Source organism: Salvelinus fontinalis, chromosome 7, assembly GCF_029448725.1.
Source record: "Salvelinus fontinalis isolate EN_2023a chromosome 7, ASM2944872v1, whole genome shotgun sequence".
Taxonomy (NCBI): domain Eukaryota; kingdom Metazoa; phylum Chordata; class Actinopteri; order Salmoniformes; family Salmonidae; genus Salvelinus; species Salvelinus fontinalis.
The window spans coordinates 14,714,932-14,730,421 of record NC_074671.1 but is presented as its reverse complement, the minus strand read 5'-3'; the positions used below and the strand labels follow the sequence as shown (position 1 = coordinate 14,730,421).

General features: G+C 39.6%; 2 protein-coding genes across 4 annotated transcripts; both read left to right on the top strand.

Moving 5' to 3' along the window:
- The first annotated feature begins 530 nt into the window (after positions 1-530).
- LOC129859028 (COMM domain-containing protein 3-like) lies at positions 531-5,326 on the top strand. The gene is made up of 8 exons (XM_055928341.1): positions 531-712; positions 1,398-1,509; positions 1,840-1,903; positions 2,020-2,054; positions 3,386-3,446; positions 3,556-3,612; positions 3,701-3,763; positions 5,033-5,326. The coding sequence occupies exons 1-8, from the start codon at positions 574-576 to the stop codon at positions 5,090-5,092; spliced, it is 591 nt and encodes a 196-aa protein (XP_055784316.1). The 5' UTR covers positions 531-573; the 3' UTR covers positions 5,093-5,326.
- An 863-nt stretch (positions 5,327-6,189) lies between these two features.
- Positions 6,190-15,218, top strand: LOC129859027 (polycomb complex protein BMI-1-A-like). 3 transcript variants are annotated; one of them, XM_055928339.1, is made up of 10 exons: positions 6,190-6,577; positions 10,546-10,676; positions 11,012-11,108; positions 11,348-11,403; positions 11,669-11,719; positions 12,044-12,152; positions 12,452-12,497; positions 12,796-12,894; positions 13,126-13,206; positions 13,732-15,218. In XM_055928339.1, exons 2-10 carry the CDS (start codon positions 10,559-10,561, stop codon positions 14,062-14,064), a joined length of 990 nt encoding a protein of 329 aa, XP_055784314.1. In that variant the 5' UTR covers positions 6,190-6,577; positions 10,546-10,558; the 3' UTR covers positions 14,065-15,218. The 3 variants fall into 3 exon arrangements, with proteins under 3 accessions (XP_055784314.1, XP_055784312.1, XP_055784315.1); XM_055928337.1 differs by lacking the exon at positions 6,190-6,577 and adding an exon at positions 9,312-9,494; XM_055928340.1 differs by lacking the exon at positions 6,190-6,577 and adding an exon at positions 9,501-9,811.
- Positions 15,219-15,490: the final 272 nt, after the last annotated feature.

The window sequence follows — 15,490 nt, the reverse complement described above, 5'->3', positions numbered from 1 at the left end:
TGTCTCTTTCATGATCTATTCAGATAGTAGGCCTAATTAGTCCAAACATGATGGGCCTTCCTCAGGGTTGAAAAACTGATTTTCATTGAAGGGAAATAATATGCCCTGTCTTGAGAAATGGGCTATAAGGTCCAGACCAAAGTAAAAGTAAGCCTAGGACTAAAGTAAGCCTGGGACTAACGTAAACATAGGATTACTTCGTTAGGTTACCCTCCAACTTCTTCTGAGTGCAATGACGTCACGTCTATCAGTTCACCCCCCGAAAAGACCTTTGGAAATGGTGCAACAAAAGATGTAGTCCTCTATCCTGTAGCCTCACATGCTCAATCATGATTTAGACCTACTTGAGAATAAACTATGCCGATATATTTTTCCTGAATGAAAGATAGGACTACAGTAGCCTAAATGAAACGTAAATACGGTAGACGCGACACATTGTGAAACTATAGATGTTTTCACTTCTGTACGAGCAGTGAATGAACGCCGTGTGACTGTCTAATTTCATTCACTCTGCATGCCGTGTCAGCTGATCGCGTCACGTGATCCAGTGTCGTGGGTCATTCCTCTCTCAAAATGGAGTTGTCTGAGTCCGTGCAGAAAGGGCTGCAGTCTCTAGCAGACGCGACGTTTTTCGACATGAAAACCTTCTCAGTGTTGATAGAAGTGGCTTTTCGCAGTTTGCTATCAGCCCATGCAGATCGTAGTGTTCTCGGTAAGACCGCTCTGCTTTCCCTTGTTCCTGTCGCCTTTTGTGTCTGCTGCTTCCAGAGCTTCCGGTTTATTCCCAGTTTGATTTGAAGGCTAGCATTATCGGCTTGAAAGCTAGCTTTATCGGAAAATCTCAATCTTGGAATGTACGATACAGTGTAACACCCATCGATCTGAAACGTATCAAGTGTTTGTATCCTTCATGTCTTAAGTGGTAGCGTAATCGGATACTTTGTAGCTAGTTATGGCCAGGAAATGTGACAATAGGCCTGCTGATAAGGCTAGTGAGGGTGCAGGCTTGGCTACCGTTCTAAAATGATGATTTTAGGAAGCAATCTGGAACCAAAAACTTGCAAATGGCATTGCTCCCAATTACGAAATTTGATATTTTTATGAAGTTGTATGTTTCTAGTTGTAGCCGAAAATAGTGAATTAATTGGGCTATAGAATTTATTGGACGTTTGTGTGTTTTGTGTGTGTGTGCGTGCGCGCTACAGAATGTTGCGTGTTGTTAATTTGCATGATCAATTTTATCCCCTTTGGTTAAGTTTAGGTTAGTGGAACTGGAGAATATACACTCTAAAGATGATTAGGCTCACTATAATACGATGCAACAGTTCACAGAGAGATTAGGATACAGTTATTATAGATGTGATGTATAACTGGCAATTGATTTTCTCTGATCACAGATCAGCCTGAATTTAAACGTCTTGACCAGAAGTTGCTGAAACATTGTCATACTGCTGCCACGACCTGCATACTGGAGGGGGTCAAACAAAATGCTGACAAATCCACTATAAGGTAAAGCTTGGTCTGTCCTGTTATATTATTGCAAATGGAGGTTGACCTCTCTGAAGTTAGTGAATAATTAATCTTGACGGTCCCCCAGAGCCTGGGGACAATGTTTGAGAAGAATAGACCTAGACCATATTTTACTGTCCACACAATGTTGAGGGTTTACCTTAGGCTTGATAAAATGAAGCATGACAAAATGTGGAGCATTCTGCCATCAAGATTATTCCACTTCACTACCTACAAATCAAATCAGTAGGTCTTGATCAGGAAAAAGACAGTGTGAGTTCATTATGATTACTGTCTTGATAAAAAATGGAGCTAATTTTGTCATTACAGTGCGTGCCTGGAGGATGTTAGTTTTGATGCTGAGAGAACAGAAGTATTCTACACTACATACCAGGTGATAACTACCGTATTATGGTAATAGCATGTTGATACCTTCTTATTGCAAGGAAGTTAATTTAAAATCCATTCCAGATCTCAACCCCAAACTGTCTTTTTTTGTGTGTTCTCCAGAAATATAAAAGTGATCTGGAAACTCTATTGTCAAGGTGAGATTATGTCTGTATTTCCTCTAGGCCAATTTGAAATGCCATAATTGATGACTGGAATTATTGTGGCTGAAGCTTTAAGTGGACAAATCAACTTGATTTAAAAAATGTGATTTAAAAATAAAATACTATGTCTTTTTGTACAAAAATACTTCTGGGTCACCACAGTACAGATAGGTTTGTTTACTGTGGGCCCACATTCTAACACATCTCAGCAATGCAGACACAGTCGTATAGAAAATACTTTATCAGAGTTTGATTTGTGTTGTGTTGTTTATATGGCTCATGGAACATGACTTTGGTGATGATGCAGTTTAGACTTCATTAACGCGCGTCTCTGTAGTACTATCAAATAGTATTGATCTCTTCCATTGACATTTTCCAGTTATATTATATATTTTCCCCAGTACACATTCCTATCCCCATTGAAATATCAGGCACAGCCTAAAAACAGAGGAGTGGACATTAATACCATATAGAGGTTTTCATTGGATAAAAATGTGTTTGTTTAATGTTTGAGTCATAGAAGTGTTGGGGGTTTATTTCAAATGTATTGAACAGTTACATTTAGACACTGAAATCAGAAAATATAAATTCTACATTTTCATAAACCCAGATGAGTAAACTGAATAAGCTTGATTAGCATAGTTGCAATTAATGTGATTATTTTACTTAAAGTTTAGTTCAATTTAAGAAAAAGTTTATAGCTACTGAGCTGTCAGCACATTGACCATATCGCTTCAATATTTTTATGCTTCACTTTCCTAGAGAGCAGCAAACTAGGCTATTGAACTAGCCTAACTCAGTTCACATTTATTAGTGACTTATATTTTCACATGATGCATGATCTCTTGATCGTTTAAGATTATTGAATTGCCCTGCAAATGTGACATGACAATTTGGTTCAAACAAATACTTTGAATCGGTTTATTTTCCTTTGAGAAAGTGCCGTTATTGTACGAGGAGCGTTTGTTTGTAGCGCATTGATATACGCTGCGTTTACATTGTAATTAAGCAAAACGAGTGGCCCCTTTGTCTTCATCCTGACAAACAAACTTCAGAAATCTGAAAACTGTTACTCTGGGCCTGTTCCCCATAGGGCTCCAGCAGTGATAAGACGTTTTTGATTTTTACACGTAATATCACTAACACTTGGAATGACTCTGGTTTAAAAAAAATTTAAAAAAAATTTCATTTAATAAGGCTACCGTTGAACAGCCTATAGATACATCTCTATTCATGGGATCATGAATGCATGCTCGTTGCCTTGTGAATGTTTTAATATTGTATGTATCTGGGAGCCTAATTCAGTATTTTGGTTGTCATTTTAGTTTAGGGAGATGCCCACCTCATATCAATGACGTGTCCTGGCGTTTGGAGTACTGTATCAAGGTATTGGTTGGTGATAAACGGCAATAAGATCAGATAATTATGGTTTATAAATCATATGGTGGCTCGATAGAGCTATATATATATAGCTCTAACTTTGTTTCCATGACAGAACGGGCATGTGCATAAGGTCAACGAGCCGTCCTATCTGATTTCATTAAACGTTGAGGTATGTTCCTTTCCAGAACCCAATGATCTAAAACTGTTTGGTATATTAAACGTGTCATCATAACCGATGCTAGCCTATACTTTTACAGAATGCCAACAACGGAGGATCGTCAGAAGATGTACATTTTAGCTGCACGATGGAACAACTTCAGGTAGCTAATGTGTTGTTGCAGCCTATATGGAATGTGGGTCTATCCATTAGTTGGTTAAGGTCATTTCACAGAAAGTCTGTGATAATGTTTGACATACAATTCTGAATGTGCTATTAATTTGAATAGACAACACTGTATTTTCCAATTCAGCATTCGGCTACCTTACAGATCTGTAGGCCTATATCATTAGCGTTTAGGTCCACGTCAATGAGCACAATCACACGGAGGAAAAAAAAACGTTTCGGGTGCAGCCTGCAATTCAAATGATTATTAAACTTTTTCTTGAATAAGATGTCTTTCAACAATATGTATCTAGATGGGTGTCTTTCTACTAGATTTAGCAGAGATGTAAATCTTATCCTACAAAATAGCTGTATTTTAGTCCGTGTGCAGTAATCTAATTTCAAAATTGTTCTGGAGACGGTTCGATCCATCGGGTTAGACATTTTTTCCCAATTTATTCTAAATATGCATCTATTTAACAGAAAAACAATGGTGATTTCAATTCTAATTTTTCAGTAATATCTCAAATTGTCGGTTGCCAAATCATCCATTTTCTGTGTGGATATTGATGGAAAGACTCAGCGGTTCAGCTTTTTTGATAGGGCATGCAGTGGTCTCAGGATTTAAAAGTTTAGCCTATAAACCTATGCTTATCCTACAAAAAAAGTCTCAATTGTGGCATGTTCTTTAAACTTTTGCCTAATTGAGTTCGATGTAAGCCAAATCCCTTATATTTTGTATGTCTTCACTGCGACCTGAGGTTGTCTGCTTCAACATCTCATGCTTTGGCTTCTTCACTACATTTTAACCATGTAGCTAAAGCTTCTATCCATAGTTAATTGTATTGAAACAGCCCCATAATGTATTTTGAAAAGAGTTTACTCTGTGCCAAGAGATAGGGAGTTTGTTAATGTGTCTGTTTGGAACACTCTGTTTTAACCCTCTGTTGGGTGAGGTGAACGTGAACGGTTGCATTCCATTTTAGTTGACGAACATTGTTATAATAAAAAATATATTCACTAATGAACGAAATGTACAGAGGCCTACTATGATGACTATTCAGTTATGAATTTAAAAGGAATCGACTCCCATCCTGCCAGGTTTTAGCAGAACATTTCTTGGTAATCTGAGTGACCGAGGCAAGGCTATAATTTATATTCAACATAGTTTCACCAGTCAGTGAGGGAAACCATTAAATGGTTTGTGATTCAAACTCTCCCTCATTCACTGTTTTGTAGAGGACTGACTGTGTGACTTTGTTTTCAGGATTTGGTGGGAAAGATGAAAGACGCTGCCAAGAGTCTGGAGAAGGCTACGCAGTTGTAAACTTGCGTTGTGCTCGAAGCGCCCTGCAAGAACTGTGGACTCCGGTTTCTCACGTGACCCAATCTTCTCATCTGCTCCTCTCTTCTCAAAGCAATGAAGTTCAGCGATTTCAAGCGGCGTTGATATTATTTGTGTCCGCATTGTATTTTATACAAATTTATTTCATAAGTATATATACTGTTGGTTGTCCGTTCTGCAAAGGTGTATTGTTATCAATAAATAGGTTCAATGAAATGCATGGTTGTTTTTTTTCTGGGAACTTGCAGGCTGAAGAGGAGAGGAGCCAAATTATATTATAGTAGGTTATATAGTCCAAGGCACATACTTCATATCATCTCTAGATCTGTAGTCTATGTAGAGAACGCGTTCTGCCTGATATGAGCTTGTAGGTATTTTGGAAAGAGACTTTGCCAAAGGAGGATTTGTGCCACATGACGACGAGAGCTGAGGGGGACAGGTATTTGTATCAAACAAATAATCCAAATCACCTCGTGTCAATGGTGAGGATGTCGTTACATATCTAGTTTATAAACTGGTGTCAATGCACTGTGGCAGTCATAATGGCTCGCCAAAGGGAACTGCACAGTCTACAGTTTATGGTTCAGAGCCTCGTCCTATAGCCGAGCTATTGTAGCCTACAATACTTCAAATTCTTAAACATTGGAAGATGCCCCTCTTTTCAGGTCGATCTTAAATTAGTACGCTATTGGGTCGTCGGTATGGGATATAAACACAGTAGCTAAATATTTCTATCGGCTCTGGTAAGGAATGGTATATTGGCAAAGGTATCCAACGCATTTATGACAAAGACGCATTTTGCCAAGCTCATTCTTTTGGAAATGGACATGGGGGAGGCACAGAATAGAAACGGGAGTTGGAAAAACGCACGCTGGCTATTGTTTAGAAAACATCGGTGCTGTATGTTGTAGCTTTAAGTGCCACTAAAACGTTCAAAGCAAATTACCCAATCAGTCAACATGATGGGCTTTGGATAACCTAGATATTCTTTGTGTCATTTTACAAAGCATCATGAATTGGCGAGCCTTCCGAATACACCGACACTAATTTCCATGCCACCCTTAAGGAATGATAGCACGTGACCAGAGCGGGGCGGTCGAACTACAAGCCATTTTGGGGACGGTGTCAGTTTCTACGGAGCCACACTGCTGCATTTTTCAAAGAGCCGATTTTGGAGGCAAAGTAATCAGGAACGCACACACACCATTCGGAACGCACAGCCAAAAGTCTGGAATCTTCGACAACGGAGGACACTTTACGCACCTAAAGTGCACAGCGGGAGAAAAATACGAATTTTACGCATCTGAAATGAGCCCAGGGTTGCCTTGCACTCTCCGCAATTGACAGCGTCTGCAGCTCGTTCGTTTCAAGATGGCGGCTGAGCTCGAATTAATTTACTGCTGATCGCCTCCTAACTTTCATTGTCTCTCCGTCTCCAGTCTCGCAGATCGCCAGCCAAGTCTCTAGGTATGTATTATTCGATATATATTCTTACCAACGGACGAATAACGAGTAAGTTTTTGGCGTTTAATTGTGTTTTTCTGCGGGTTTAAATGGGGTTCCAGAAGGTGGTGGATGTGAGGCTTTGACGGTGTCTCGCGCACACGGACGTGGAGCTCTGTCCTGGCACTGCTTTTTAAATTTGGTTCCCTTCACGCATACGTCTTGGTTTTGTGTTCAAAAAACCACCGCACCACATGACGTAGTATTTTATGTAATGATCTGTTATGCGTGTCCATGGAGAGTGTTTCTGTGACATTTGTTAGATTTCCACAAAGTCGGTGATCTCAATCGAACAGGACGGAGATGGGTGAGGTGTTTACGGCAGCACACAGTTCAATGGTTCTCCTGGTTGGTTTGGTTCCATATACTGTCCCCATTTTATAGAAATATGATCCTTTGGATGTTGGGGACAGATCAGTGTGTTTGCGTTACGCCCACGTTGCCAAGGGTTGTTTTTATGAACTTAACTTCCCTCTTGGTGAACAGGTCCTCAGTAGCCGATATGTTGGAGGGGAAACCATTTCAATTATTCATGAAAATATCGTCACCAACAGTTGTAAAATATGGATTTGAACGTACACACGCAAGCTGAGTGCATAACGATGTTGACGCACATGAATCATGCATTAAACCAATTTTAGGATTTTTCTTACGTTGGCTACAAAAGTCCATTGATTGATTGAGTACAAGGGTCTTGTCAAGTAGCTTACCATCTTGAAATGATCTGTAAAATTCAGATAGGCCTATTTACTATTGAGTTTCGTCACGACTTGTTACCATCCGTAGCCTCCTTGATGTTGTATTGAGCCTTCATCAGCCAACATGAGTTTAGAGGATTTTAGTTTTTTCCTCTGTTGAAAGCATCACTCTGGACGCTTTTTGTTAACTCACAGTAGAGCATAACATGTTTTATAAAGTGGGAACATGCATAACAAATGACCCCTGCAAAGATCAGACATGTCAGACTAAGAACGTTTTACACAGTGCTAGAACATTTTCTTGCTGGATTGGTTTGATACACTATGTCTTTGCATGGATCGATGGCGTCTGCTACGTGTATGTCTTGCGTCGTAATAACATAGGTATGAGCAGGTTCTCAACCTGCACATGCTGAGTGGGAGATGATCTGTCATGTGGAAGGGTACTGTTTGGTACTGAATATATATATCCTAACGTTGTTTGACAGTTGACAACCTACCAATAGAGGATTTATGTTGGCATGAGGTTGCCAACGTCGGTGCTTGTATACTATTGTTGTGGCTTGATTTATGTTGATACAATGTTTCTGTTTGTGATACTTGTTGAAGTACAACTTTGACGCCCAGCCAAAAAAAATGAGATTTCGAAGTTGACTTCTTGATCAATTCTATAAAGTGAGGCCTCGTCTTTCCCATAGCGAAATTAATATCTGAAAATGGTGACGCAAATCCAGCTGCTGATGAATATAGATTAGGGTTCCATCCAAAACATGTCGAGAATGGTGCAGGATATTATATATAGACCAAAACAGTCAGCACTCGAGGACGAGGAGAAAGGTGCTATACTGTATTATCTGTATTCATTTTGCATTACCAGAGAATAAATTGTGTATATTGTGTTTAGATTATACATGGGTGATGCTCCACTTTTCCTTAATTTTTTGGGGGGGAGACAAAAACCTGCCTATCCTACATACCATTTTCAGCCATTCCTTTTATACCTAGAGAGAAACCCAGAGTCGCGCCATGCAACACACAGTTCGTGCATGACCCAATGTGCTAGAATGCAATTGGGATCCAATCTTGCCAACATTGTTATTGATAATACCGCTGTTTTATGAGTCTCAACTAAAATGTATTTGGAAATACATTTTATGATACTTTTTCCTCTAGTGCTTTATTGATGTTTTAGAGTTGTGTCCTGTGTTGTTCCATAGTGATGCTTGCAGAGGAAGTTACAATATGCATGTTACTGCATGGCAGCATTTACTTTACAAAGGCTCTGCTATGACCAGTGCCAGTTGTGCAAACATCAGCTAGTTAATCGATTGATGGCGTAACAGGCTAGCTGTTTGCGATGCACACGATGCGTGACAGCCACGGCAATGACAGCCACTGTGATGGCAATGTGGGATCCTCCGCTGGGTTTCATTCAAATAAATGTTTTTAATGACAGGAAGAGCTGGGGTATTCCACAACAGTGGAGTCCATATCGGTATTTTTATTTATTTATCTATTTTTCTCAATCTATTTGACATAAGTTGCATCCTTATAAAATGACGAGCCCGGTAGTTTTTTTTTCACCATACACGCAGAATCGTTCCAATTTATATAGCGCGAGCGTGCTGTAATGCATGACCAGCAGTGCACATGTGACTGTTTCTTGTTTGGTCGTGAGTTTTATTCCTTGTGCCAGGAAGCCAAAAGCCTCTGCCACACAGAATCAGTCCATTTCCCCATGTTTTGACTGAAGGCTCAGACAGACGCAGACCCATAGTCGTTCAATTGGCACCGCAGTCACCATGTTGCAGAAGAAAAGCTAGTCGCCTATTAACCCCACCAAAGAATGTCTACAAAAAATATTGTGGAACTTATTTAAAAAATGTCCCTCCCTCCAAACAGTGTTTTCTGAAACCTTTTCCTACACCACATTGCAGTTACCTGCTGGCTTTTTGAATCTGGCCGTTATATGGCACTTAATTCGTGATCCATGTTGTGTTGGCTGATCAGTGGCGAGGTTTTCTCTGGGGCTTCAACTTCATACGGGCAGAGAAAATACTTGGTCAATGTAATCTTAAGGTCGAGCCATGTTGTTATTGCACTGTGCCGCGCGCCCAGGCAGACTGCAGGATGCACACGGAAACGACACAAGCAACGGAAAATATGTTTATCCAAACTAAGGCGTAAGGCATGGGGATACGATTGGCTACCAGGAATTAGGAACAGAATGTAACATGCGTCGGTGTGGAAATTGTTCCCCCTTGTCGGGAATCGCACTAATATATTCTAGCGAGGCGTTCTTTACAAAATGGCAGCCATGGTGTGGGGACTGACTGTACTCGCTTCGCGAGGGAAGGACGGATATTTATTTTCATAGCCTATTATTCGTCGTCACATTAGCATCAACGCGAGCGGTGATCAGTCTCCGAGCGAAGCAAGTCTCTCGGTATTGGTCACTGGCAAGATGCCAAGTAGTGCAACCTAAGTTGCCATAGAAACGGTAAGAATTTCTATGTGTGATTACACCTGACACGGAGTGAATTACGGTCTGCCGCATCCTCAAAGGTTAAAGGATTCATTGAAGAATATCGTATTCAATGTTGCAACTGGCCGGAATGATGTTTTCCATTTATCATCGGGTTCCAATAGGCTAATAGAACGTTAGAACCCCTGTGCTTTGGCTCTTCTATACTGAATCGCGTTAGAATAGACGATCTGATGTAGGTTGGCTACGTGAGTCTATACAGCGTTTCTTCGTGTGTAGGATTATATGAGATCCGTTGAGGGACCAAAGGACCGCCGTTCTCCCATATCTATCTATAGAGGAGCGCTGTACAGTATATATGAACAATCCCAATGAAAGGATGGATTTATGATAACGCAGTGCCCTCAACAAATCCACACGGATCGACTCCCACCAATTGCTACCTATCAATCAAGCTCTAGGTCAGCGTCTCAAAAACGCCCAACCTCTTCCCAGTTTATTACAGGCTACTATTAGCATAACGTATGGTGTTTCTCTACCAGTAGAACAACAAAACATCCTTCCAAATGGTTTAATGAACGACCGCTTGATCAAGCTGTGAAAGAACTGCAGTCCCGATCGATAGGCATTTATTGTTGACGTCTGTTTACATATTTTTTTTTTAAAGTAGCCTCAATTGATAAAATCTTTATTATAGATATAGGATCCCCGTTCCTGTTAGACTGTGACCCTGTTCCTCTCCCTCGCAGGTCTCTTCCTTCCATGACGATGCATCGAACGACCAGAATTAAGATAACTGAGCTGAACCCCCACCTCATGTGTGTGCTGTGCGGTGGATACTTTATCGATGCCACCACAATTATAGAATGTCTTCATTCATGTGAGTGACACAGGCTGAATACAGACACGGGAATTGGACCAGTCATGAAATGACGGTTGTAAATTCACACTATAGTTTATTAGTATTTATATTTCACTCTTACTTTCTCTTCTCGTGAATGCATTGGTTCTGTACTATTTATGTCAGATTCACTAGATGCAACGAAGTCAAAAATAAATAAAATAAAAATGTGTGTGGCAATGAACAACTCTTTAATCTGAGATCTTAAGTGTCAGTTGCATTATTCATACCATATGTGGACTGTAGTGTGTTAGTGTAACAGAGTGTTATCCACTGAGAAACTAATCCATCCGTTTTTTAAACTTGTGTTTCAGTCTGCAAGATGTGCATTGTACGCTATCTGGAGACCAGCAAGTATTGCCCGATCTGTGATGTGCCAGTGCACAAAACCAAACCTCTGCTCAATATAAGGTAATGCATCACTTTGTTTCTTGGGAAAAACATTTTTATATTTAGCCGTACAATGTTTTGTCACATTTCTGCTGTTTGTTGCTATTATCCACCCAATGCAGTTAGATGTCATCAAAAGGATTGGTCTATTTCCATTAACTTTGGTAGGCTACTTTCTCGACATCTTTCAATTTATTAAAACCTCATAGCATGCAATGAGTTCTGGGTCAATATGACTGAGTATGAAAACTCTTTTCAAGGTCTGACAAAACCCTACAAGACATTGTCTACAAGCTGGTCCCTGGTCTCTTCAAAAGTAAGTGGAATCCCTCATATTAGGCATTGTCTTGTTCTCAGTGATGTCATCTGCATGTCCTGAATGGTTGATTATCCTGTTTAAAATCGGGGCTGCTGTCTCCCCTTGCTTGTCTCCCGTGGAAAATAGATTAAAACCCATCTACGGACAGATGCTGAAATGGGTGCTATTTAGCTAAAGCATTGACGGTGCAATGCATCAGACTGTGTTTTTAATCCCTATTCAAATAAACATTTGTGACAGAGTTTTTTTTCTCTTCCATTAGATGAGATGAAGAGAAGGAGAGACTTTTACGCAGCACACCCTTCTGTAGATGGTGAGTCTCTATTGGAAAAGGTGCAGAACTTTTCTTTCTGAGGTCAGCCAGGGTGCAAGTCCACTGGAGTTGTACCAAGTTAATTAATGTGTGTATATATATATATATAATATGCTATTCTCATGAAGTAGTTTTATTTCTAACCAAAAAGGTTGAATAAGCTGTATTTATTTCCTGCTCCAGTAAGATTGTCTTGATTTTCCCCTCAAACTTCAATATATTATTAGCTGATAGTGACTAGGATTTCTGAGATCACGGTTTTCACAGTTTCTGGGAAAACTCTTCCAACTTGTTGATTTTGTGTGTGTGTGTGTGTGTGTGTAGCGACGACACGGTCTAATGAGGATCGAGGGGAGGTGGCGGACGAGGACAAGAGAATCATCACAGACGATGAGATCATCAGCCTGTCCATTGAGTTCTTCGACCACAACAAGTACGTCAACAACATGCCCTTACAGCCAGGCTTTTTGGAAATCATCCCATATACTTGAAAATGTCTAGGTGAATACTTATGGTTATTATAGTTCAGTGTGCAAAACTGATTAGCTCAGTTGTGGTAGTGTGTCTATTATTTAGTGTACATGAACGTCTTCCTTTCTAGAATACTTTTAATCTTGACTTTGGTTTTAGCAGTGTATTGTCATTTTTTTCCCCGTTACATTTCAAACCATGAAGATCTTGAGGTCATTATCAAGATGTTTTCTAACACAAGTGTGACATTGTTTTTGTCAGGGCTAAAAAGGCCGGCGTGGCTGAGGACAAACAGTCTAAAGAACAGGTAGGCTGTCTACTGCTGGAGCTCAGGAGAGTTCCGCTGTCAGATAGTTCTGACACTCTGGTGTTGCACAGAGCCTATTGATTGGTTTCTGATATAGAGTTGTTCTTAAATCTGGGCCCTTCAAGAGCTTGTCTTCAAATCTCACTGCATGTCTCATGTCTATTTTCTATGATGGAAGTGGACATTATTAATACTTTAAAGTAGAAAACAAAAGGTAGTGTGTAGTGAAGTCTCCCTCAAATCCAATTGTCTTTAGAAACTATCTACATTCTCAGGAAATCTGTGTGTCCTCCACCAGGTCAATAATAAGAGGTATCTGCAGTGTCCTGCAGCCATGACCATCATGCACCTGAGAAAGTTCCTACGCAGTAAGATGGACATTCCTTGTACCTATCAGGTAAAGATTTATACATTTTATTTTAAATTTGTTTGGCTTTTTAAAAATCTCTTGCATCACTTTTTATTTAATAAATTTTTAAAATAAATAAGATGTATTAAGAAACATTAGTACAAATCACTGCAAGATGATTTGACAATATATATTATATCGGAGGACAATGGAAGTTGAATAGAAAAAAATACTTCTTAGCCTATTTGATCAAATAATTGTGTAATTTCTACAATATAGGTTGAAGTGATGTATGAAGACGAGCCGCTGAAAGATTACTACACATTAATGGACGTAGCCTACATCTACACCTGGAGAAGGGTAAGAAACATAACATTAATGGACGTAGCCTACATCTACACCTGGAGAAGGGTAAGAAACATAACATTAAAGGGGACATTTATACAAAATATTTGAAAAAGGTTTTGATTTTGAGCATAAAGTTATTTACAATTTAACAATGAAAAATGTGAACTCCCAACAAGGAAGGTATGCCAACCTATTCCCCCCCCCCACAGTCCAGTGGAGACATTTATTATTTAAGAGGTTTATTGAATTCAAATTTCAAAAGATTTAATTGCTGTTTGTATTTAAAGGCTATGTTTATTTTTTTACCAAGCTGGATGATTTAGTTTTTTTAGTAAATAATTATGTAGACAAATTATTATTTCAACCTTTTGCCCTGTGATATTTGCATGGCCTATAGGCCTACTTTGGAGTGTGGAATGTATGAAAGTTCACTATTCAAAGTTCAAATGCTTTATTTCCCATGAAAGGAAACATTTGAGAATTGCAAGCATTGATTTTCGAGCCAAATTAGGTCTAAATATTACAACTATTTTTCAGAATGGCCCTTTGCCGTTGAAGTACGGCGTCAGACTGAGCTGTAAGAAGATGAAGATGAGTCATCCGCAGCAGGAGGGCCAGAACAGCACTGGTCGGTCCGCTGAGAGCGACTCTGCCAGCGACAAAGCCTGCAGCCCTGCCGGCGTCCCCTCCACCTCCTCCTCCTTGCCCAGCCCTGGTACCCCGGTGCAGTCCCCACACTTCCCCCATATCTCCAAACCCGTCAACGGCGCCTCCACCTCGGCCCCTGCCCCTACCAGACCATTCCCCTTCGGAAACAAACCGCGGAAGGCCTCGCTGAATGGTTCTTCTTTGTCCTCGGGACTGGCCTGAAAACCGGGCCAACAGCCAACGCCAGACCGCTCTGCTAATATCTTCATGCCAACGTAGTTCCATTGTTGTAGACGCTCTCTTTTTGTTATCGTTGTTCTAAATATATGATATATGTTTACTGTAGTGGAAGTGAAGCATTTCTATAGGAACATAGCAGGGTGGGACGTTAAAGGAAAAATCCACTCTAACAATAGTTTTGTATTTTTTCCATTATTCCACTGTTTGATACAGTCCAAACATATTTTGCATGTTTGCAGTCAAGTTTTCTAGATAGGATGTTAAAGAAGCGAAGTGTCACTTGCCACATCATCATGAGGATGTGACATTTTTCTTCTTGAAAATCATATCTTGAACTTGACTACTGACATGCTAAATATTTTTGGACTGTATTAACAGTGGAATAGTGATGACAAAAATACCAAAATTTAGTTTTTTGGTGGATTTTTCCTTTAAGTTAGTGAAAGGGATGTTGACCACAGTGAAAATGTTAGACTGGTGGTGAATGGCAAATTAAAGTCCCCCAAAAGCTGCATTTTATTCGACAGATGTGACTGAAGATGGTCTTTTATATTATTTTCTTTTAAAGTTTTTTTTCTTCAAATCAGAATGTGTGTTGATTCTATTTTAAGTGTGTATTTCAGCATGGTGATGAAACCTTGTAGACTTTACTAATATTTGAAACGGTTGACTCTACATTGTTCTTTCGATTGGCTTTTGGAAAGCATTTCACAAAGAAATATTAATCGATATAATGTGTAAACAACTATTGTAGTATTAGGCCCACGATTCTAGGGGAAAACATACGAAATATCTACTTAAATATAGCCTGCAACGCTTTTATTAGGCTATACTCGAAATTGGAATCGAATTGCTTATAGCCTCAAACACCCTGAAGCCTTGCAGTCATCAAGCAGTTCAGAAAGTCCACACACACACACACACATGTATATAACGAAATATATGCATATTTAATCAGCGATTGTCAAATACTTTGACCTGAGCAGCCCCTCTCACCCTTCATTTCATGCTCGATGACAAATGTTTTGATGTCTCCTGTGTTCTTTGTATCTGTATCGCTCGATTATATGGACAACTATTGTATTGTTACTGTTGCACAGTATAAAAACATCTGAATAAATCCTTTTACACTTAAAGACGCTGGGCCGTTTTTATTTTGGGATATCTGGTGGTGTTTATGTGCCTTCTGTATGCATTTTTAAAATATCTGTCAAGGGCCTATTTGGACAAATTTCCCTAGATTTTAGTCTCTTTGAATGTTTTCATTTTGGTTTCATTCATGCATTGTTAAGATAAATATCCGTTGTTTTGTTGTTCAAATAATACGAATTGGCAGACAAAGCAGACCACCGAGGACATTTTGAAAAGATGGACAGATGTCTCGTACTGGCGCAGCACTGATTTAATT